The sequence below is a fragment of the Amblyraja radiata genome, chromosome 41 (genome assembly GCF_010909765.2).
Source record: "Amblyraja radiata isolate CabotCenter1 chromosome 41, sAmbRad1.1.pri, whole genome shotgun sequence".
In the NCBI taxonomy this organism is placed as follows: domain Eukaryota; kingdom Metazoa; phylum Chordata; class Chondrichthyes; order Rajiformes; family Rajidae; genus Amblyraja; species Amblyraja radiata.
The window spans coordinates 14,853,295-14,878,380 of NC_045996.1; the positions used below are offsets into that span (position 1 = coordinate 14,853,295).

The window sequence follows — 25,086 nt, forward strand, 5'->3', positions numbered from 1 at the left end:
CCCTCCCTCTCCCTCCTCTCTCTCCCTTCCCCTCTCTCTCTCCCCTTCTCTCCCTTCTCTCTCCCTCCTCTCCTCCTCTCTCTCCTTCCCCCTTCCCTCCCTCTCCTCCTCTCTCCCTCCTCTTCCCCCTTCTCCCTCTCTCTCCCTCCTCTCTCTCTCCCTCCTCTCCCTCCTCTCCCCTCCTCTCCCTCCCTCCCCTCTCTCCATCCCCCCTCTCCCTCCCTCCTTCCCCCTTCTACCTATACTTCCCTCCTCTCTCTCCCTCTCCCCTTCTCTCCATCCCTTCTTCTCTCCACCTTTGTCTCCCCCCCCCCTCTTCTCTCTCTCTCCTTCACCCCTCCCTCCCTCCCTCCTTCTCTCCTCTCCTCTCCTCCCTCTCTCTGTGTCTCCTCCCCCCTGTCTCTCTCGCTCTGTGTGTGTCCGCCTTGAACTTGCTGCTGTTGCTGGAGCGGCCGAGACTCTGGTCTGGACCAGGGGGGGAGAGAGGAGAGGAGAGGAGAGGAGGGGGCGAGGAGAGGGGTAGCACCGGGCTCTGGGGGGGTGTGGGGTGGGATTCTCACAGCCCCCGCCAGACTACGATGTCCAGGCGCAAACAGGGCAGCAAGCCCCAACACCGCAGCGAACTCAGCCGTGAGTATCCAACGTTAAACGCCGGGAGCGGGCAGGCGGGCGGTGTGTGTGTGAGTGAGAGTCGGGGGGCGGCGAGAAAGGGTCAGATTTGTATGAAATCGGCGGCCCACCGGCCCACTCTTGGTCGGGAGGGATAGAGTTAAAAGACCTGAAGCAGAAACGAAAGACAACAGGCCGGTTAAGTGCGAGAGGGAGACAATCTGTGGATAAACAGATCCGGGGGTTGTGTTAACTCGTTCGGTGCCGGTACAACAGCAAACCAGGTTGGAGGTTTGAGACTGTGTTAACATTGGTGTCGGGGTTAATGTCCGGGCCGGGGTACGGGTGGGATTTAACCCCGTGTGTGTGTCTGACTGTGTCTCTGTGGCTGTGTGTGTGTCTGTCTGACTGTGTGTGTCTGTTTCAGTATCCCTGTGTGTGAGTGTATGTATGTTTCTGTGTGTGTGTTTCTGTGTGTGTATCTCTGTGTGTGCCTCTCTATCTGTGGGTGTGTGTCTGTTTCTGTATCCCTGTGTATGTGTGGGTCTCTGTATCTGTGGGTGTGTGTGTGTTTCTGTATCCCTGTGTGTGTGTGTGTCTCTGTGGCTGTGTGTGTGTGTGTCTCTGTGGCTGTGTGTGTGTCTCTATCTGTGGGGGGGGGGGGGGGGGGCAATGGAGAGACAGAGAGAGGGGGGATTTTCAGTTTGCAAACCACACGTTTTCAGTTAAGAGTTGGACACGATTACTGTCAATACGAGCGGAGTCAGAATGAGAAACACAGCTCGGCTCACACACACACACACACACTCGTGGAGTGAACTGTAGATATAAACGTGGCTGGGGTAGAAGAGTGGGGGGGGGAGAGAGAAAGAGAAAATTGGAGAGAGAGGAAGGGGGGGGGAGAGAGAGAGGGTGAGGAAGGGGGTGGGGAGAGAGAGAGAGAGTTCTCCCTTCTGCCTCATCACCACTGTTGGCTGCCCTTTGTGAGGTGATTGGAGACCAAAACCAGTTACCCTTTAGATATCCCTCTGCCCCCCCCCCATCTCCCTCTCAATACCTCCCTCTCCCTCCTTCTTTAGAGAAGGGGAAGGGGTGAGGGAAGGAAGGGGGGAGAGGGCGGAGGGGAGAGAGGAGTGTGCCTTGCTTGGTGGAGAAGAGGGATGTGGGAACACTGTGCGCAGGTGGTGACTCACTCCAACACAGGGACCCCCCCTCTGTCATTGCGCTGTCTATCTGACTTCCTGCACCCCCTCCCCACCCCTGACTAGAGGTCACAGCCTCAGAATTAAAGGATGTTCTTTTAGGATGGTGGCGAGGATGAATTTATTTAGTTCAGAGGGTGGTGAATCTGTGGAATTCTTTGCCACAGGCGGCTGTGGAGGCCACAAGTCAGTGGATATATTTAAGGCAGAGATAGAAAGATTCTTGATTAGTACGGGTGTCGGGGGTTACGGGGAGAAGGCAGGAGAATGGGGTTAGGAGAGAGAGATAGATCAGCCACCATGATTGAATGGCGGAGTAGACTTGATGGGCCAAATGGCCTAATTCTGCTCCTATCAATTATGAATTTAATGTGTGTTTTTGCTGGTGTGACCTTTAGGCTTTTGATCAAAGGGTTGGTCACAGCAACGCAGCTAATGGCCTCCCATTGGGCCGTGCGTGGTATTTGATGTAGCTCCGAGCTTTTATAACAGAGTAATAAATGCATGAAGATAGACACACTAAACGCTGGAGTAACTCAGCGGGACAGGCAGGCAGCGTCTCAGGTGAGAAGGAATGGGTGACGTTTCGGGTCGAGACCCTTCTTCAGACTGAGAGTCAGGGGAGAGGGAGACACAGAGATAAGGAAGGGTATGGTGTGAAAAGGAGACAGCGAATGAGATGACAATAGAACTAGTGTGAACGGGGATCGCTGGTCGGCACAGACTCGGTGGGCCGAAGGGCCTGTTTCCATGCTGTATTTGTAAACTAAACTAAGCTTGCACGGACCTTGTTTTGATCTCTACAAAGGGAGAGGTTGAGCAGGTGGGACACTATCCCTTGGAGCGCTGGAGGATGAGGGGCAGGAATGGGGTACTGATTGTGGATGATCAGCCATGATCACATTGAATGGCGGTGCTGGCTCAAAGGGCCGAATGGCCTCTACTCCTGCACCTACTGTCTACTGTCTATAGAGGTGTACAAAATCATGAAAGGAATAGATGGGGTAGATGCACCGAGTCTCTTGCCTAGAGTTTGCGAATCGAGGACCAGAGGACATAAGGTGAAGGGGAAAAGATTTAATAGGAATCTGAGGGGTAACTTTTTCACACAGAGGGTGGTGGGTGTATGGAACAATCTGCCAGAGGAGGTAGTTGAGGCTGGGACTATCCCAATGTTTAAGAAACAATTAGACAGGTGCATGGATAGGACGGGTTTGGAGGGATATGGGCCAAACGCAGGCAGGTGGGACTAGTGTAGCTGGGACATGTTGGCCGGTGTGGGCAAGTTGGGCTGAAGGGCCTGTTTCCACGCTGTATTACTCTATGACTCTGGTATAAGTAGTGTAAGCAAAGAAGATGAGTTTAACTTGACATGTCCTGCACAGCCATTGTGGGCCGAAGGGCCTCTTCCTGTCTGCTACTGGTCTATGATTCCAATCAGTATAACTCTGTTCATGAAGGCATTCTCTGTCTCCTTGAGGATTCATGACAATCTGTGTCAGTTCCGAAGAAATCCATTAAAAAAAAAAAACCCTTAACATTTCTTTCCCATTATTCAGCTTACACACTCCCTGTTGCATAACGGCACGCTTGCGTAGCGGGTAGAGCTGCTGCCTCACAGCCCCCTGAGACCCGGGTTCCATCCCGACTACGGGTGCTGTCTGTACGGAGTTTGCATGTTCTCCCCGAGATCTCCGGTTTCCTCCCACATTCCAAAGACGTGCAGGTTTGTAGGTTAATTGACTTGGTGTAAATGTAAATTGTCCTCAGTGAGTGTGTAGGATCGTGTTAGTGTGCGGGGATCGCTGGTCGGCACGGACCCGGTGGGCCGAAGGGCCTGTTATCCGCGCTGTATCTCTAAACTAAACTCCATGGATTTATCCATCCAGTCAGGCGCTGCCCAGATAGATGAGTTACTCCAGCACTTTGTGTCACTTCTGTAAAGCAGCACTTGCAGTTCCTTATCATAAGACATCGGAGCAGAATTAGGCCATTCGGCCCATCGAGCCTACTCCACCATTCGATCATGGCTGATCTATCCCTCTCGACCCCATTCTCCTGCCTTCTCCCCGCAACCTTTGATGCCCTTGCTAATCGAGAACCTATCAATCTCCGCTTTTAAAATACCCACTGACTTGACCTCCGCCGCTGTCTGTGGCAATGAATTCCACAGATTCACCACCCTCTGGCTAAAGAAATGGCTTCTTTTATTGATGACTGTTCAGTAGTAAATCACAGCGGGGAAGAACCTGCTCTTAGATCAAGTCTTGTGTTGGAAGGAACTGCAGGTGCTGGTTTAAACCAAAGAGAGACACAAAGTGGTGGAGTAACTCAGCGGGTCAGGCAGCATCTCTGGAGGACACGTTTAACGTCTGGACACTTCTTCATATAGACCTTTACATTCTCCAGTCTGAAGAAGGGTCCCGGCCCGAAACGTCACCTATCGATGTTCTCCACAGATGCTGCCTGACCCGCTGAGTTACTCCAGCACTCTGTGAAACGTCACCTATCCATGTTCTCCACAGATGCTGCCTGACCCGCTGAGTTACTCCAGCACTCTGTGAAACGTCACCTATCCATGTTCTCCACAGATGCTGCCTGACCCGCTGAGTTATGGTGCAGCAGCATTTGTGGAGCTAAGGAAATAGGCAACGTTTCGGGCCGAAACCCTTCTGGAAATAGGCAACGTTTCGGGCTGAAACCCGGAAGGGTTTCGGCCCGAAAAGTTGCCTATTTCCTTAGCTCCATAGATGCTGCTGCACCCGCTGAGTTACTCCAGCACTCTGTGAAACGTCACCTATCCACGTTCTCCACAGATGCTGCCTGACCCGCTGAGTAACTCCAGCACTCTGTGAAACGTCACCTATCCATGTTCTCCACAGATGCTGCCTGACCCGCTGAGTTACTCCAGCACTCTGTGAAACGTCACCTATCCATGTTCTCCACAGATGCTGCCTGACCCGCTGAGTTACTCCAGCACTCTGTGAAACGTCACCTATCCATGTTCTCCACAGATGCTGCCTGACCCGCTGAGTTATGGTGCATCAGCATCTGTGGAGCTAAGGAAATAGGCAACGTTTCGGGCCGAAATCCTTCTGGAAATAGGTAACGTTTCGGGCCGAAATCCTTCTGGAAATAGGCAACGTTTTGGGCCGAAACCCTTACGGGTTTTGGCCCGAAACGTTGCCTATTTCCTTAGCTCCATAGATGCTGCCTGACCCGCTGAGTTACTCCAGCACTCTGTGAAACGTCACCTATCCATGTTATAGACAGGTACATGGATATTTAGACAGGTTTACAGGGATATGGACCAAGCGCAGGCAGGTGGGACTAGTGTAGATGGGGCATGTCATCGAGTGATACAGCGTGGAAACGGGGCCTACGGCTCAACTTGCCCACGCCGACCAACATGCCCCATCTACATTAGTCCCACCTGTTATGTCGTGTCCAAAGCACTATATGGATGCAGACCATTAACAAGTGGGGATATACTGCAGGTCAGGTGGCGTATAGAGTGATAAACCATGGAAACAGACCCTTCAGCCCAACTTGCAGGTAACTTCACCTGCAGGCAAATGAGATCAGAATAAATTGGCACCACATTACGGAACCACATTGTGGGCTGAAGGGCCTGTACGGTAGTGCTGTACCGTACTACATGTGTAGGAAGGAACAGCAGATGCTAATAATAATAATAATGGATGGGATTTATATAGCGCCTTTCTAATACTCAAGGCGCTTTACATCGCATTATTCATTCACTCCTCAGTCACACTCGGTGGTGGTAAGCTACTTCTGTAGCCACAGCTGCCCTGGGGCAGACTGACGGAAGCGTGGCTGCCAATCTGCGCCTACGGCCCCTCCGACCACCACCAATCACTCACACACATTCACACACAGGCAAAGGTGGGTGAAGTGTCTTGCCCAAGGACACAACGACAGTATGCACTCCAAGCGGGATTCGAACCGGCTACCTTCCGGTTGCCAGCCGAACACTTAGCCCATTGTGCCATCTGTCGTCCCAATGATGCTGGTCTAAATCGAAGATTCTGAAGAAGGGTCTTGACCCGAAACGTCACCCATTCCTTCCCTCCAGTGATGCTGCCTGTCCCGCTGAGTTACTCCAGCATTTTGTGGTGGGAGGGGATTGAATGAGGGCCTTGGCTAGAAGATTGTGTTCTCCTCTTTGCTTTCCTTCTCCTCCTGGAAGGACGTCACAGTGGTAGAGTTGCTGCCTCACAGCGCCAGAGACCAGGGTTCAATCCTGACTACGGGTGCTGTCTGTGCGGAGTTTGCATGTTCTCCCTGTGACCTGCATTGGTTTTCTCCGGGTGCTCCGGTTTCCTCCCACATTCCAATGACGTGCAAGTTTGTAGGTTAATTGGCTTCGGTAAAAATGTGTGTAGTGTGTGTGTAGAATGCAAAACATGGATAACATAGGTGATCACTGGTCAGCATGGACTCGGTGGGCCGAAGGGCCTGTTTCCATGCTTTGGTCTCCTAATTTGAGGAAGTACATTCTTGCCATTGAGGGAGTGCAGCATAGGTTCACCAGGTTAATTCCCGGGATGGTGGGACTGACGTATGATGAGAGAATGGATCGACTGGGCTTGTATTCACTGGAATTTAGGATGAGAGGGTATCTTATAGAAACATATAAAATTCTTAAGGGATTGGACAGGCTAGATGCAGGAAAAATGTTCCCGATGTTGAGGGAGTCCAGAACCAGGGGTCACAGTTTAAGAATAAGGGGTCGGCCATTTAGGACTGAGATGAGGAAAAACGTTTTCACCCAGAGAGTTGCGTATCTGTGGAATTCTCTGCCACAGAAGACAGTGGAGGCTAATTCACTGGATGTTTTCAAGAGATAGTTAGATAAGGCTAACGGAATCAAGGGATATGGTGGGAAAGCAGGAACGGGGTCCTGATTGTGGATGATCAGCCATGATCATGTTGAATGGCGGTGCTGGCTCGAAGGGCCGAATGGCCTACTCCTGCACCTATTTTTTTTTTTCTCTAAGTGTCTCTAAACTCCCTTTTCATCCACACACACACACACACACACACACACACACACACACACACACACACACACACACCACACACACACACACACACACACACACACACACACACACACACACACACACACACACACACACACACACACACACACACACACACACACACACACACACACACACACACACACACACACACCTGCCCTCGTTGTAAACCTTGTCCAAACATGAAGAGGAGCAGATGTGGCTTGGTTACTGTCCGCGGGGACCTCTCTTGGTAAACAGAGCCTGGAGCTGTTCACCTGGTGCCCGATGTGGTGTTGGAGGAGCTGAGACTCTGTTCCTGACGCTCTCTGGAGACCGGGTCCGGCTCCTTCATTCCCCGCTCCCTCCTGGCCCGGGCTGGGAGCGAGGCCGAGCCAGCCTGGAATACTGGAACGGAGGCCTTTTGGCCCATCGCACCTGTGCTAGCTCTTCCAAAGTTCAGACTCGCCCTGTATGTCTTTCTCCTCTGAGATTTGAACCCAGACACAAAACGCTGGAGTAACTCAGTGGGACAGGCAGCATCTCTGGAGAGAAGGAATAGGTGACGTTTCGGGTCGAGAACTATTTTCAGTCTGATGCATCCACAATGTATTTCTAAATTCTAAAGTAAAGTATAAAAACAATTATTTCACTTAGACACTCCCAAGCCAGCAGTACCAAGGATCCCTTTCCTACTCCCCATATCTAATTCCTGGCTTGTTATCTGCTGAAGCTAGAAATCTAGGCCCAGGCTGCGGACACGGAGCCTGATTCCTAGGCCCAAAACTCAAGTCTAGTTTCAGGTCCAAGACCCGCGTGGGTTTCCCCCGGGTGCTCTGGCTTCCTCCTACACTCCAAAGACGTGCGGGTTTGTAGGTTAATTGGCTTCTGTAAAATTGTATGTTGTCCCTGGTTTGTAGGATGCCGCCAGTGTATCGCTGGTCAGCGCGGACTCGATGGGCCAAAGGGCCTTTTTCTGCGCTGTATGTCAGACTGAAGAAACAGCGCCCATTCTTTCTCTCCAGAGATGCTGCCCGTCCCGCTGAGTTACTCCAGCATTTTGTGTCTTATCTGCGGTTTAAACCAGCACCTGCAGGCACTTCCTACAGATTTGAATCCAGTTTCTCTTTGAAGGTTCCTGTTGAATCTCCCTGTATATTTTTTCAACCAACATGTTCCATAAATGGCAGCAATTTAACAACAATATTTCACCTGATTCCCTCCTTACACCCCTGGCATTTTGACAAACACTTTAAATCAATGCCGCAAGGGGTGGCACAGTGGTAGAGTTGCCGCCTCACAGTGCCAGAGACCCGGGTTCAATCCTGACTTCGGGTGCTGTGTGTACGGAGTTTGTACCTTCTCCCCGGGACCCACGTGGGTTTTCTCCGGGAATTCCGGTTTCTTCCCACACTCCAAAGACGTGCGGATTTGTAGGTTGTAAAATTGTAAATTGTGTGTAGGGCAGTGTTAGTGTACGGGGTGATCGCTGGTCGGCACGGACTCGATGGGCCAAAGGGCCTGGTTCAGCACTGTATGTCTCAAGTCTAAAATTTTCCAGAGATGCTGCCTGAGCCGCTGAGCAAGCACTTTGTGTTGAGTCAATGGGGATAATGTTGAGACGATTATAGGAAGCACAGCGGGTTTGAAGAAGGGTCCCGGCCCGAAACCTCACCCATCCTTTGTCTCCAGAGATAGACAATAGGTGCAGGAGCAGGCCATTCGGCCCTTCGAGCCAGCACCGCCACTCAATGTGATCATGGCTGATCATCCCCAATCAGTACCCCGTTCCTGCCTTCTCCCCATATCCCCTCACTCTGCTATTTTTAAGAGCCCTATCTAGCTCTCTCTTGAAAGCATCCAGAGAACCGGCCTCCACCGCCCTCTGAGGCAGAGAATTCCACAGAATCGCCACTCTCTGTGAGAAAAAGTGTTTCCTCGTCTCCATTCCAGATGCTGCTTGACCTGCTGAGTTACTCCAGCCCTTTGTGTCCATAGCTGTTAGGGATATTGAGGGTAGGCACACAATGCTGGAGTAGCTCAGCGGGACAGGCAGCATCTCTGGAGAGAAGGAATGGGTGACGTTTCTGGTCGAGACCCTTCTTCAGGGATATTGACATTGGGAATGTTGTGGAGCTGGGCAATGCTGGGAATGTTGGGAATGTTTGGGAATGATGGAGATTTGGGGAATGTTGGGGATTTTGGGAATTCAGTGTAGTTTATTGTCACGTGGGCCCAGGTACAGTGGAAACCTTTTTGTTGCGTGCTAACCAGTCAGCGGAAAGACAATACATGATTACAATCGAGCCGTCCACAGTGTAGATTTAGAGAGTGTGGACAGATTGTAATAGGAGTTTGTAGATCTGCTTCTGAGGCAAACGCGCAAATAGTCGCCTATGTTGGCCGCCATCTTGGAAGCATCTACAATGTTGGGGTGTGGGAGATGTTGAGGATGTCATGGATATTGGGGGTTGGGAATGTTGGGGATGTCTAGGAATGGAGGTCATGGGCTCAGAATTATAGGACATTCTTTTAGGAAGGAGATGAGGAGAGATTTCTTTAGTCAGAGGGTGGTGAATCTGTGGAATTCTTTGCCACAGAAGGTTGTGGAGGCCACAAGTCAGTGGATATATTTAAGGCAGCGTTAGATAGATTCTTGATCAGTATACGGGTGTCAGGGGTTACGGGGAGAAGGCAGGAGAATGAGGTTAGGTGGGAGAGATAGATCAGCCGTGATTGAATGGCAGAGTAGACTTGTAGGGCCGAATGGCCTAATTCTGCTCCTATCACATATGAATTTATGAGCAACATTGTCCATCCCTCAATGAGGCAGATTGGGTCGTGCTCCCACCTCACCCTCCAGAGGTGGTGGGTTCAAATCCCACTCCAGGGACTGCATCGTAAGAGGCCCAACTCTACTCCTAAAAACAATGACCTTATGTCAGGAACGTTGGGAATATCAGTGATATTTTGGGCTTGGGAACGTCGGGAATGTCAGGGATATTGGTGTTTAGAACCATTGGGAATGTCAGGGATATCGGGTTTTGGGAATGTTGGGAATGTCAGGGATATCGGAGTTGGGGAACATTGTGAATGTCAGGGATATTGGAGTTTGGGAACATTGGGAATGTCAGGGATATTGGAGTTTGGGAACGTTGGGAATGTCAGGGATATCGGGTTTTGGGAATGTTGGGAATATCAGGGATATCGGGTTTTGGGAATGTTGGGAATGTCAGGGATATCGGAGTTTGGGAACGTCGGGAATGTCAGGGATATTGGGAATACCGTCGGTCGCCCCACCACTCACGCTCTGTCTCCCCGTTGCAGGTGAAGACGAGAAGCTGGAAGACGGTCAGGGTTCAGAGGTGACCATGCCGCCCGGCCGTGACCCCGCGACCCCGGACCTGCTGACCTGCGGGCAGTGCGGCCTCTCCCTCCCGCTCCGCCACATCCTCCACTTCATCCAGCACAAGAGGAGCGACTGCAGCCGGCCCCGACGCTCCCGGAACTCTCCCGGCCCACCCCACTCCCCCCCACCCACCCCCGGGCTACGGGTGGGGCAGGGGGCCAGGTCGGGGGAGGGGCACGATGATGGCACCCCTGTGGGAGGTAGGTCACGTACCGCGATCGGTCCGTCACCCCCCCACCCCACTTCCCCATCGTCACTGTATCTCCTTCACCCCTTTCATCTCCTCCCCACCCCCTCCCATTCCCATCACCCCCCCCTCCTCTCCTCCCCTACCCCGCTAATGGACCCCATTTCTGTTCCCCCACCCCTCATCATCTCCCATCTCCCCCACTCCTTCATCCCAGCTGTATATCCCCTTCTCCTCTCCTCTCCTCTCCTTCCCTCTCTTCCCCTCCACACCTCCCCCCACCCTCATTGTCCCCCCTCAACCCTCCCCTCATCACTCCTCTCCCCATCGCCCTCTCTCCTCCCCTCACCCAATGTCACCCCCTCTCCATCACACCCTCCCACTCCTCCTCTCTCCTTCCCCCCCTAATGCCCCCCCACCCATCCCCTTCCCCCCCCTCTCCTCCCCTCCCTCAACTCTCCTCGCCTCCCTTCCTGTCTCCACCCCTCCCTTCTCTCCTCCCCACCACCCACCGATAGTTTCGTGGGAAGTGCACTGCACTGGCATCCCTGGTTGAATCCCGACTTCCGACGCTGTCTGAGTGGAGTTTGCACGATTATTGGTCCGACTACCTACAATAGCCAATTAATCTATCATATCATGGATTGCTATTTACATGTTATTGACTTTGGGCTGATGTTGTTCAGTTGCAGTAAGCAAGAATTTAATGGTTGACTTCCCGATACATATGACAATTAAACACTCTGAACTATTGAGATGGTCTAGAGGTGGCATTGGAGTGTACAGTATTGGTTGTGAGTTAAGTATTGATACCAGGTGAGAACATAGAACAGTACAGCACGGTGGTGCAGCGGGTAGAGTTGCTGCCTCACAGCGCCAGGGACCCAGGTTCAATCCTGACCACGGGCGCTGTCTGTACGGAGTTTGCACGTTCTCCCCGTGACTGCGTGGGTTTTCACCGGGTGCTCCGGTTTCCTCCTACACTCCAAAGACGTGCAGGTTTCCAAGTTAATTGGCTCCGATAAAATTGATGAATTGTCCCTAGTGTGTGTAGGATGGTGCTAGTGTGCGGGTGATCGCTGGTCGGCACGGACTCGATGGGCCGAAGGGCCTGTTACTCCAAAAATGTATTACTCTGTATCTTTAAAAAATAACGTGTGTATGTTGTGGGCAGGGCGGGGGGGGGGGGGGGGGAGCGAGAGAGAAGGAGGGAGAGGGAGGGGAGGGAGGAGAGGGAGGGGGAGAAAGAGAGAGGAAGGAAGAGAGAGAGGGGCAGTGAAAGGGAGAGAGGGAGTGAGAGAGAGAGAGAAAGAGAGAAAGAGAGAGAGCGAGAGAGAGGAAAAAAACCCTTTGGCCCGAAGGAGGAAGTGAATATTCAAATGGCACATCTGCAGAAAGAAACTTCTGCTTTTGCCGTGAGCTGCCAGCTCGTTAGCCCTCGCTGGGCCTGTCACTGCCTCCCCAGGAGGAGGCCTGCGATCGCCATGGTAACCGGCCCTGGGCCTAGTGGTGCTTGTTTGGGGGTGGGGGGGAGGTTTAAAATGAAGAGGGAAGAGGGGATAACTTGGTCTCTGCGACATTTAAGAATGTTGGTTAGGTTCCCCCCCCACCCACCCACCCAACCTTTATCTGTTTCCCACTGGCTTTTGTGTGAGAGAGGGGGGGGAGAGAGGGAGAGATAGGGAGGGGAGGAGAGCGAGGGGGAGAAAGAGGAAAGAGAGGGAGGAGAGACAGAGACAGAGAGAGAGATAGAGAAGGAGGGGGAGGGAGAGAGGGGGTGCTTGATTTCGAGGGGCCGCTCCCAGTTGCCAAGGTCTCGCACGCTCACACCACCAAACGCTGGCAATGCCGATCCCAGCGGGTTATTGTCACCCAGGGAAACCTGCCCAAACCAGTCCTTGGCCGACACGCCTTTAACCTTACGGGCCCTGGAATCGTTCCAGGGCAAGCTGAGAGATAAAACCGAACAGGTTTATTAGGGGAAGCATCAGTTGTGGGCGGGCGGTGAGGAAGTGGGTGCCAAGCTTGTGAAGGGCAGGACTGTACGCGCCTGCCTGCCTGGCCATTCCTAATTACAAAGGCGCCCTGCTCCCAGCAAGGCTTAATTCTATTATTGTCACTGTGTACAATAGACAATAGGTGCAGGAGTAGGCCATTTGGCCCTTCGAGCCAGCACCGCCATTCAATGTGATCATGGCTGATCATCCACAATCAGTACCCTGTTCCTGCCTTCTCCCCATATCCCCTGACTCCTCTATCTTTAAGAGCCCTATCTAGCTCTCTCTTGAAAGCATCCAGAGAACCGGCCTCCACAGAGAATTCCACAGACTCGCATCTCTCTGTGTGAAAGACTGTTTACTCATCTCTGTTCTAAATGGCTTACCCCTGTACCGAGGTACAGCGAAAAGCAATAGTCGTTTACATGCTACCCATGGGTCTCGACCCGAAACGTCACAACACAAGGTGCTGGAGTAACTCAGCGGGTCAGGCAGCGTCTCTGGAGAGAAAGAATGTGTGACATTTCGGGTCGAGACCCTTCTTCTGACCCGAACCGTCACTCCAGAGATGCTGCCTGACCCGATGAGTTACTCCAGCCTTTTGAGTCTATCTTTGGTTTAAACCAGCACCTGTAGTTCCTTCCTGGCACAGATAATACTTGCACATAGACACAGTCAAGTAAGACTCGTCGCGTAGAATAGAGCAAAGGTGAAGGTACAGAGTGCAGAATATAGTTCTCAGCGTTGTGGTGTCTTTCATGCCTCTAGTTCCTCTCTCCCCTTACTCAGTCTGAAGAAGGGTCACCCATTTCTTCTCTCCAGAGATGCTGCCTGTCCCGCTGAGTTGCTCCAGCATTTTGTGTCCATATTCAGTGTACAGTGTCGCCAGTTTTTGGCGCCATTTCCAAGTCCCAGTTGTGGTAGGTGCAGGGATCTCGACCTGACCATGAAGGCCCGTTGTCATGGCAACGTTGCAGGGTCGGCCTGGCCAAGCATGGCCGTGGTGTTATCAGCCGCTGTAGGCCGCATGCGGTGCACGTGCTTTGTACACGTGTCTTGTACACGTGAGGGGCGGTACAGCAGATGCAGACGCACAAAGTGCTGGAGTAGCTCAGCGGGTCAGGCAGCGTCCCAGGAGGACATGGATAGACGATGTTTCTGACCTGAACCCTTTTTTAGACAGAGTGATAGGTGGATACAGGGGGAAGGGGATGTTGATCAGAAGATGGTTGAACAATGGCCAGAGATTAAAAGACAAAAGATGTGATACAAGGTTTCAGTTTAGTTTAGAGATACAGCGCAGAAACAGGCCCTTCGGCCCACCGGGTTCACACCGACTAGCGATCCCCGCACACTAACACTATCCTACACACACTAGGGACAATTTACACATACTGTACACCAAACCAATTAACCTACAAACCTGTATGTCTTTGGAGTGTGGGAGTACACACTCTAGGGGCAATTTACATACATTAGGGACAATTTACACGTACACCAAGCCAATTAACCTACAAACCTGTAGGTCTTTGGGGTGTGGGAGGAAACCGAAGATCTCGGAGAAAACCCACGCAGGTCACGGGGAGAACGTACAAACTCTGTGCAGACAGCGCCCGTAGTGGGGATCGAACCTGGGTCTCCGGCGCTGCAAGCGCTGTAAGGCGGCAATTCTACCGTGGGAGTGCGAAATGTGAAGCCAGAGGAAGGAATGTAGGTGGAACAAGATGCGGGGAGGGGACAAGTGGATGGGAGACCATTGATCCAGTGATCTTCCCCCCCACCCCCCTAAAAAAACAAATCTATCTTTACAATATTTACCCCAGTCCTGGGGTGTTGCTGAATCTAGTTTACATCTTGGTATTATCTGCTTCTTGTTTAACAGGGCAGAGCCTTGCTTGCAATGGCACCCATTGTCAATGTCAAGACTCACAATTCACTCAACAACACCACCACCTCCCCTTCCCCACCCACAGAACTAACAGCGGGGTGGGGCAAGACCCCCCCCCCCCCAAGTCCCTGGGGTGAGGGGGGGGGGGGGTGAGGGGGTGGATGAGAAAGACTCGACTTGGCATCCCGCTGCTGGGCTTGAGTTACAGGCCACGCTGGTTGCCCTTGGTTACGGGCCTAGCCATAATCTCGCACAGGCCCAGCACTACTCCACTGTGCAAACTGAAGCTCTCAGTCAATCCTTTGTCAATTTGCATATTAACATATGTCTCAAAATCCCCAAAGCGCTGTCTGTTCATTAATATTCCTCCCTGCTCCGATTCCAGGGATATTTCCCTATGGAATCCCATGTACATCGTTCCAAATTAACATTCGGGGAGTTTGATAGGGATTTGTGGCGGAGAGAGACAGAGAGTGAAATTTGCATTTTTTAATTAGGCTGGATAATTATTTGTTGAATATTCATTTGATGAGCTGGGATTTATCATCGGAATACCCTTAGGGTTCCTACAGTAACGTCCTTACCCTTAAAACCCAGAGAGCATTGACAGATTGGAAGATTCACTTGTTTCAGGATCATAGAGTGCTTCTATAAGCAAAAAAAATTAACACAAGGAAGGCTGGTTGGTGAGGCCGCATTTGGGGTATTGTGTAGGAAGGAACTGCAGGTGCTGGTTTATACCGAAGATAAACACAAAATGCTGGAGTAACTCGGTGGGGACTGGCAGAGAGAAGGAATGGGTGACGTTTTGGGGTCGAGACCCTTCTTCAGACTGAGAGTGAGGGGAGAGGGAGACTTGCAGACACAAAAAGCTGGTGTAACTCAGCGGGTCGAACAGCGTCTCTGGAGAGAAGGAATGGGTGACGTTTCGAGTCAAGACCAGGGTTGCCAACGTTCTCACTCGCAAATAAGGGACAAACGGTCGTTGTGCAGTTCGTTGACCGACTCGGCCGTGGCTGGGTGAATGATGAGTTGGCCTGGGTGCTGGACTGCACACAAAGCCCAGCCAGCGGGGCCAGCTGAGGAGTTGTGGCCCGGGCGCCGGACTTTGCGTGCTACATCGCGTGGCCTGGACCAAAACTCCTCAGCTGGACCGCCGACTGGGCTTTGTCTTCTGCTGCACGCAAAGTCTGGCACCACATCCAACCCGTGAACCGATGATCGGCCATGAGAAGGGGTGGTGGTAGTGTCGGTGGTAAGCAAAGATCCAAATGTTGGACAGCTGCTGACCGACCAACAGGCGAGGTGCTGCTGCTGCACTCCATGGGCTGCACTACGTCGGGACGGGTGAGGCGGGGCCAGACGCGGCACTCCGGCCCGACAGTCCCCTCGACCCGAGTGGAAGCATTCAAATCCGGGACAAGGGTCATCCCGTATGGGACAAACCAATTTAGCCCGATATACGGGATGTCCTGGCTAATACGGGACACTTGGCAACCCTGGCAAGGTGTGAAAACGGCAGATCAAAGAGGACCATGTTCAAGGAAAATTTAGAATGGTTAATTGTTAGATGAGGGGAAGGTGACAACGAGGCGTACAATCGGTAATATTTAATCAGGAGGACAGTGAAACTAGTCGGAGAACTAGGGAGATTGTCTAATGCCCCTGTCCCACTTAGGAAACCTGAACGGAAACCACTGGAGACTTTGCGCCCCACCCAAGGTTTCCGTGCGGTTCCCGGAGGTTTTTGTCAGTCTCCCTACCTGTTTCCACTACCTGCAACCTCCGGCAACCACCTGCAACCTCCGGGAACCACATGGAAACCTTGGGTGGGGCGCAAAGTCTCCAGAGGTTTCCGTTCAGGTTTCCTAAGTGGGACAGGGGCATTAGCTGGAAAGAGTGCAGTGAAGATTTACGAGGATGTTACCGGGACTCGAGTTTAACTTGACGTCCAGTTCGGCAAGGACATTGTGGGCCGAAGGGCCTGTTCCAGTGCTGTACTGTGCTGCGATGTACCTGGACATGCTTCCATGGATTAAATTCCATCTGCTATTACTCCGCCCAGCTTTGCTCCTGATCCTTGTTCCACCGTAACATGAAACAGCCACCAACGCCATCTTAGTTTTGTTTCGTTTAGTTTAGAGGTGCAGCACAGAAACAGGCCCTTCGGCCCACCGGGTCCGCACCGACCAGCGATCCCCGCACATTAACACACACACACACACACACGCACACGCACACGCACACGCACACGCACACGCACACGCACACGCACACACACACACAAAACAATTTTAACAAGCCAATCAGCCTTCAAACCTGTACGTCTTTGGAGTGTGGGAGGAAACCAGAGCACCCGGAGAAAACCCACGCAGGTCACGGGGAGAACGTGCAAACTCCGTACGGACAGCACCCTTGGTCAGGATCGAACCTGGGTCTCCGGCGCCGTGAGGCAGCAGCTCTACCCGCTGCACCACCGAGGTCTCGCCTACAAACTCACCGTACATGGTGGTGCAGCGGGTAGAGCTGCTGCCTTACAGCGTCGGAGACCCGGGTTCGATCCTGACTGCGGGCGCTGTCTGTACGGAGTTTGCACGTTCTCCCCGTGACCTGCGTGGGTTTTCTCTGAGATCTTCGGTTTCCTCCCACGCTCCAAAGACCTACAGGTTTGTAGGTTAATTGGCTTGGTGTAAATGTGTAAATTGTCGCCAGTGTGTGTTAATGTGCGGGGATCGCTGGTCGGCACGGACTCAGTGGGCCGAAGGGCCTGTTTCAGCGCTGTTTCTCTAAACTAAACTAAACCAAACTCGCCCAAGTCATTGTACATAAATATGTGGCCGTTGAAGGTGGGGAAAGTCCCAATGAAGTTGGGACGCTGCCAGGACCAGGCAGGTTTAGCAAGTCCACAGTGTTTACCATGTTCCTTTGTGACATTGGAGAAGGTTTCTTCAGCCCGTCTAGTCCATGCTGGCTCATGGAGCAACCGTGTCCACACATTCCCATCAGCCCGCTGTGTTACTCCAGCACTTTGTGTCTTTTTCCTTTTGCAAAACTGCCTCTGCAGTTCCTTGTATCTCATTCCATCGCCACCCTGAACCCAATCAATGCACGAAGACACACAGATGTTCCAGCTTTCTCCCCGCCCGCCCGCACATCAATCAGTCTGAAGAAGGGCCTCAACCTGAAACGTCACCTATCCATGTTCCCCACAGATGTTGCCTGACCCGCTGAGTTATGGTGCAGCAGCATCTGTGGAGCTAAGGAAATAGGCAAAGTTTCGGGCCGAAACCCTTCTGGAAATAGGCAACGTTTCGGGCTGAAACCCGGAAGGGTTTCGGCCCGAAACGTTGCCTATTTCCTTAGCTCCATAGATGCTGCTGCACCCGCTGAGTTACTCCAGCACTCTGTGAAACGTCACCTGTCCATGTTCTCCACAGATGCTGCCTGACCCGCTGAGTTACTCCAGCACTCTGTGAAACGTCACCTATCCATGTTCTCCACAGATGCTGCCTGACCCGCTGAGTTATGGTGCAGCAGCATCTGTGGAGCTAAGGAAATAGGCAAAGTTTCGGGCCGAAACCCTTCTGGAAATAGGCAACGTTTCGGGCTGAAACCCGGAAGGGTTTCGGCCCGAAACGTTGCCTATTTCCTTAGCTCCATAGATGCTGCTGCACCCGCTGAGTTACTCCAGCACTCTGTGAAACGTCACCTGTCCATGTTCTCCACAGATGCTGCCTGACCCGCCGAGTTACTCCAGCACTCTGTGAAACATCACCTGTCCACGTTCTCCACAGATGCTGCCTGACCCGCTGAGTTACTCCAGCACTCTGTGAAACGTCACCTATCCATGTTCCCCACAGATGCTGCCTGACCCGCTGAGTTACTCCAGCACTCTGTGAAACGTCACCTATCCATGTTCCCCACAGATGCTGCCTGACCCGCTGAGTTACTCCAGCACTCTGTGAAACGTCACCTATCCATGTTCCCCACAGATGCTGCCTGACCCGCTGAGTTACTCCAGCACTCTGTGAAACGTCACCTATCCATGTTCTCCACAGATGCTGCCTGACCCGCTGAGTTACTCCAGCACTCTGTGAAACGTCACCTATCCATGTTCCCCACAGATGCTGCCTGACCCGCTGAGTTACTCCAGTTACTCTGTGTCTTTTCAAGTGTGAGGAATGTCAGGATAAGCTAGGCTACTGTCCGATTCACCTCTACCCCATTGCGGACATTGGACTTTGTCTGTGGAACTGATGCGCTACAATGCTGAGAACTATATTCTGCACTCTGTATCTTCCCCATTGCTCTACCTGTTGTACATATTGTATCGCTAATGGAATCAAGGGATATGGGGGGAAAAAGCAGGAACGGGGTACTGATTCTGGATGATCAGCCATGATCATATTGAATGACGGTGCTGGCTCGAATGACCTATTTCTGCACCTATTGTCTATGTTTCTGTGTACTTGAGTTTGACTTGATTGGATCTATGTTTGGTATATCTGATCTGTTGGGACTAGTCAAGTCATTTTTATTTATATAGCACCAAGAAACCAAGAGCTTTACATTGGTATAAGAATAGTATAACAAACAGCATTGGTTCATAGATTAAATACAAACATCACTACACACATGTAGCCCTCGCTCAGAGGATGTCAGGAAAGGCTTGGGAGTAGAGATGAGTTTTAAGTCTCGACTTAAAGGAGTCGATGGAGGCGGGCAGTTCTGATGGGAAGGGCGATGATGTTCCACAGTCTAGGAGCTGCAACAGCAAAGATGCTGTCACCCCTGAGCTTATGCCTAGATGTTCAGCAACCCCAAGTCGGCCGATCTGAGGGACCTGGAGGTGGTGTGGTGGGCAAGCAGACTAGAAGCTTTTCACTGCACCAATAATCAACCAAGGGCTCAAACACTAATGCATTTTGAGAAGCCAAATTCTGGTGGTATATGTCGAGTAAATGGCCGGGACCTCAGGAGACTGGGTGTGGGAGAACTGCCTGCCTGTGCCGTTAGTCTCTCCGACTCTGGGCCTGGAGGTTGGTGCTCCAATCTAGTGTTTTGGGGCCTGACCCCCCCCGAGGCAAGAATGCAAACCACCGATGCAGCAGAGGCGCATGTTTGTCTTGCACCGGGAAAAACTGCGATTTTTAAAAAACACACCAAAGGAGGAAGTGTTTTTCGAGACAGGAAGCCACAGACATGGCAGGTGTAAAATATTAATAGTTATCTCATACATTATCAACAGATAAAGAGCAAACATTGCCCATTCAGTAACTACGTTACGCAACGTACCAGTGGCCTAAAATGTACCAGTGTTATAAAATGTCCTCCATCAGTCGGATGCAAAAGCAGATGATAACAGTTTGAGTATAAGAGCAGGGAGGTTCTACTGCAGTTGTACAGGGTCTTGGTGAGACCACACCTGGAGTATTGCGTACAGTTTTGGTCTCCTACTCTGAGGAAAGACATTCTTGCCATAGAGGGAGTACAGAGAAGGTTCACCAGACTGATTCCAGGGATGTCAGGACTTTCACATGAAGAAAGACTGGATAGACTCGGCTTGTACTCGCTAGAATTTAGAAGATTGAGAGGGGATCTTATAGAAACGTACAAAATTCTTAAGGGGTTGGACAGGCTAGATGCAGGAAGATTGTTCCCGGTGTTGGGGAAGTCCAGAACTAGGGGTCACAGTTTAAGGATAAGAGGGAAGTCTTTTAGGACCGAGATGAGAAAATCATTTTTTACACAGAGAGTGGTAAATCTGTGGAATTCTCTGCCACAGAAGGTAGTTGAGGCCACAGTTCATTGGCTATATTTAAGAGGGAGTTAGATGTGGCCCTTGTGGCTAAAGGGATCAGGGGGTATGGAGAGAAGGCAGGGATGGGATACTGAGTTGGATGATCAGCCATGATCATATCGAATGGCGGTGCAGGACCGAAGGGCTGAATGGCCTCTACTCCTGCACCTATTTTCTATGTTTCTAGTAGGTGTGGAGATAGGCACAAAAAGCTGGGGTAACTCAGCGGGTCAGGCAGCATCTCCGGAGAGAAGGAATAGGTGTCGGTAGAAGGCAGGGGATATGGGGAGAAGGCAGGAACGGGGTACTGATTGGGGATGATCAGCCATGATCACATTGGATGGCGGTGCTGGCTCGAAGGGCCGAATGGCCTACTCCTTCACCTGTTGTCTATTGTCTACCTATTGTGACGTTTCGGGACACAGAAACGTAGAAGATAGGTGCAGGAGTAGGCCATTCAACCCTTCGAACCAGCACCGACACAAGAAGCTGGAGTAACTCAGCGGGACAGGCAGCTTCTCTGGCGAGAAGGAATGGGTGATGTTTCAGGTCGAGATGTTGGGGAATCCAGAACCAGGGGCCACACAGTTTAAGAATAGGAGTAAGCCATTTAGAACGGAGACGAGGAAACACTTTTTCTCATAGAGAGTGGTGAGTCTGTGGAATTCTCTGCCTCAGAGGGTGGTGGAGGCCGGTTCTCTGGATGCTTTCAAGAGACAGCTAGATAGGGCTCTTAAAGATAGTGGAGTCAGGGGATATGGGGAGAAGGCAGGAACGGGGTACTGATTGGGGATGATCAGCCATGATCACATTGAATGGCGGTGCTGGCTAGAAGGGCCAAATGCCCCGCTCCTGCACCTATTGTCTTTGGCTATTAATGTTGGCTGCTGTTCTAACCCCTACCCTCTCTCTCTCCCGCCCCACAGATGAGATGGAACCCAGTTGTTACATCTGCACCTCCTGCAAGGAACCGTTCTCCAGTGCCTGGGACTTGCTACAACATGCCCAATACCACCATGGTCTTCACATCTTCCTGGAGATCGACCCGTGCGAATCCCCTCCGATCCTCAGCGCTGAAGACCACCACCGCCACCACCACCCCTCCTCCCCCCCTCGGGACGAGGGGGCTCACTTCCCGGTCCCCCGACACCCAGGGACCCCCTTCTTCGCCCCTCCCCCGCACGGGGGCCCGGAGCAGAGCGACAGCGGGTCGGAGGACACGGGCCCCTCAGGCCGCGGGCTGCCCGACTTCTCGCGGAGGCTGCGGACTCTGGCCGGGGGTCCGGGCCGGGGGGGCGGGGGAGGGGCCCACCAGAGGTCACTGCACGGCCGGAGCAAGGACTGCGAATTTTGCGGAAAGACCTTCAAGTTCCCCAGCAACCTGGTGGTGCATCGGCGAAGCCATACCGGGGAGAAACCCTATCGCTGCCCCTTGTGTGAGCATGCCTGCAGCCAGTCCAGCAAGCTCAAGAGACACATGAAGACTCACGCCGGCCTCTTCAATGGTTGGCCTCTTACCTCCGCAACCAGGGCAAACCTGAAAGGACCGGCGCCCCATCGCCGGAGGTACGCAGGAGGCCAGCAGGACACAAGCGCCAGTCCAGCCATCACCTCCCAGGAAGAGATGGGCTTGAAGGTAAAATATATTCCAGTTCCGAGACACAAAACATAGAAACATAGAAACATAGGGGCAGGAGTAGAGGCCATTCGGCCCTTCGAGCCTGCACCGCCATTCAATGTGATCATGGCTGATCATCCAACTCAGTATCCTGATGATGTTGGGGAAGTCCAGAACAAGGGGTCACACAGTTTAAGGATAAGGGGGAAATCTTTTAGGACCGAGATGAGGAAAACATTTTTCACACAGAGAGTGGTGAATCTGTGGAATTCTCTGCCACAGAAGGTAGTTGAGGCCACAGTTCATTGGCTATATTTAAGAGGGAGTTAGATGTGGCCCTTGTGGCTAAAGGGATCAGGGGGTATGGAGAGAAGGCAGGTACAGGATACTGAGTTGGATGATCGGCCATGATCATATTGAATGGCGGTGCAGGCTCGAAGGGCCGAATGGCCTACTCCTGCACCTATTGTCTATGTTTCTATGTACCTGCCTTCTCTCCATACCCCCTGATCCCTTTAGCCACAAGGGCCACATCTAACTCCCTCTTAAATATAGCCAATGAACTGGCCTCAACTACTTTCTGTGGCAGAGAATTCCACAGATTCACCACTCAGCGAGATTGCCATGCGTACAGAAGCGTGCAGGAGTAGGCCATTCGGCCCTTCGAGCCAGCACCGCCATTCAATGTGATCATGGCTGATCATCCCCAATCAGTACCCCGTGTTATCCAGTCAGCGGAAAGACTGGATAAGGCATGATTACAGTCAAGTCTGAAGAAGGGTCTCGACCCTAAACGTCACCCATTCCTTTTTCTCCAGAGATGCTGCCTGTCCCGCTGAGTTACTCCAGCTTTTTGTGCCTATCTTCGCATTAAACCAGCATCTGCAGTTCCTTCCTACACATTACAATCGAGCCGTTCACAGTGTACAGATACATGATAAAGGGAATAATGTTTAGAGCAAAATAAAGTCATAAGGTCATAAGTGATAGGAGTAGAATTAGGCCATTCGGCCCATCAAGTCTACTCCGCCATTCAATCATGGCTGATCTATCTCTCCCTCCCAACCACATTCTCCTGCCTTCTCCCCATAACCCCTGATGCCCGTACTAATCAAGAATCTATCTATCTCTGCTTTAACATCTGATGGAAGACAGTCCGAGTGTCCCCAATGAGGTAGATAGTAGTTCAGGACTGATCACAGGTTAGGATTACAATATACAATAGGTGCAATAGTGGGCCATTCGGCCCTTCAAGCCAGCACCGCCATTCAATGTGATCATGGCTGATCATCCACAATCAGTACCCCGTTCCTGCCTTCTCCCCATATCCCCTGACTCCGCTATTTTTAAGAGCCCTATCTAGCTCTCTCTTGAAAGCATCCAGAGAACCGGCCTCCACCGCCCTCTGAGGCAGAGAATTCCACAGACTCACCACTCTCTGTGCGAAAAAGTGTTTCCTTGTCTCCGTTCTAAATGGCTTACCCCTTATTCTTAAACTGTGGCCCCTGGTTCTGGATTACAATTACGGTAATTGCTACTGGGTAGAAGATGCTAAAGCAGGGAAAGTATTGCTATTTATTTTAGTTTAGTTTAAACTTCCAGTAAGAGAGGGGAGGAGGAGATATTTCTCACAGACATTGTGGGCCAAAGTGCCTGTTTCCACGCTGTTCTCTTCAATGCTTTATGTTCTATTATTGGGGATAGAACATGGAATAATGCAGCTGAGGAATAGGCCCTTCGGCCCACAATGTTTGTCCAATGGGGTCAGCACCAGCATGCAGGCCTTGTCGGCCCGAATGGCCTCTCTGCCCCCCCCCCCCCCCCAACCCCGCTAATGTTTGCCACCTCTGTCTCTCCGCAGGTGAAAGGGTTGAAGGTGGAGCCAGACGTGGAGGAGGAACAGCAGCCGGAGGAAGCAACCGAGACGTCTGACTGCGAGGGCAACGAGTCCGACCGTCTCCATGACAACGGGGAGGCCGAGAGGCCTGGCTCCTCTCCTGGGGCCCCTGGCTTGGCCAACGGTGAGGCCGAGGGGCCTTGCTCATCACCCCGGGCCCCAAGCTTGGCCAACGGTGAGGCCGAGAGGCCTGGCTCCTCACTCCGGGCTCCAGTCCTGGCCAACGGCTTCGGACGGCACGTCAAGAGGCCTCTAGGCCCACCGCCAGCGCGAGGGCCCATCAAGGCCGAGCCGGGGCCAACTCCGGACGAGGCAGGCCCCAACTTCTACTCCCGCTGGCTGGCGGACTGCGCGGCCTCCCGGGGCCTCCCCCTGGCCCCTCCCTCCTCGTCCTCCCCGGCCCCCCGGGCCTCCCCGGCCTCCGAGAACGGGGGCTCCTGCTCGTCCACCCCTCCCCGCGACGTCTCGGCCGACAGCGGCACCGCCAGCGGCCACAGCACGCCCAAGCGCCCGGCCGGGGAGGAGGGCCGCTGGGCAGGGGGCCCCAGGCAAGGCCCAGGATCCGGGCCGGGCCTAGGCCGACGCCGCAACTCCTGCGAGTTCTGCGGCAAGGTTTTCCGCAACGCCAGCAACCTGACGGTTCACCGACGCAGCCACACCGGCGAGAGGCCGTACCGCTGCCAGCTCTGCGCCTACGCATGCACCCAGAGCAGCAAACTGACCCGGCACATGAAGACACACGTGCAGCCCGGGCGCGAGGTCTATCGCTGCCACACCTGCGACATTCCCTTCAGCATCTACAGCACCCTGGAGAAGCACATCAAGAAACGGCACAGTCAGGCCCCAGCTACACAGGAGACACCCCTCACAAGCTAGGGGGTACCCCCCTCACTCTCCCTCCCTACCCCCCCCTCACTCTCCCTCCCTACCCCCCCCCCACTCTCCCCTTCCCTCCGTCTCCTCCCCTCTCAGTCCCTCTTTCCCCTCTCCCCCCTCCCTTCCTCCCTACCCCACTCACTCTCCCCCTCACTCTCTCCCCCTCACTCTCCCTCCCTCTTCCCACCACTCCCCCTCACTCTGCCCCTCACTCTCCCCCTCCCCTCTCTCCCCCCTCCCCCTCAATATCCCCCTTTCCCCATCTCCCCATCCACAACCCTCTCCACCCTTCCATTCCTCCCGCTCCCCCCTCTCCTCACTCTACCCCTCACTCTCCCTCTCACTCCCCCCCCTCTATCCCTCCCTCTCTCCCCCCCTTCCACCCTCTCCCCCTCACTCTCCCCCTCACTCCCCTCCCTCTCTCTCCCCCCTATCCGCCCCTCCCTCTCCCCCTCTCTCCCCCGAGACTCTCCCCAGACCTAGTGACTCCGACGAGTCTGGAACGTCCCCAGAGGTTTGCCTGATGCCACGCACTACAGGAGGGAGGTGGGATTGTTG

At 52.8% G+C, this 25,086-nt stretch overlaps 1 protein-coding gene across 1 annotated transcript; it reads left to right on the plus strand.

Moving 5' to 3' along the window:
• The first annotated feature begins 416 nt into the window (after positions 1–416).
• LOC116967701 (B-cell lymphoma/leukemia 11B-like) lies at positions 417–24,598 on the plus strand. The gene is made up of 4 exons (XM_033014296.1): positions 417–630; positions 10,184–10,465; positions 21,064–21,773; positions 23,617–24,598. Exons 1-4 carry the CDS (start codon positions 579–581, stop codon positions 24,526–24,528), a joined length of 1,956 nt encoding a protein of 651 aa, XP_032870187.1. The 5' UTR covers positions 417–578; the 3' UTR covers positions 24,529–24,598.
• Positions 24,599–25,086: the final 488 nt, after the last annotated feature.

What these genes read in the sequence shown, in the direction of transcription:
- LOC116967701 (XM_033014296.1), top strand. Translation starts at nt 579, where the DNA reads ATGTCCAGGCGCAAACAGGGCAGCAAGCCCCAACACCGCAGCGAACTC. An exon ending in TGATGGCACCCCTGTGGGAG is followed by an intron (nt 10,466 to 21,063) that starts GTAGGTCACGTA and finishes CCCGCCCCACAG; the next exon opens with ATGAGATGGAACCCAGTTGT. An exon ending in AGGAAGAGATGGGCTTGAAG is followed by an intron (nt 21,774 to 23,616) that starts GTAAAATATATT and finishes GTCTCTCCGCAG; the next exon opens with GTGAAAGGGTTGAAGGTGGA.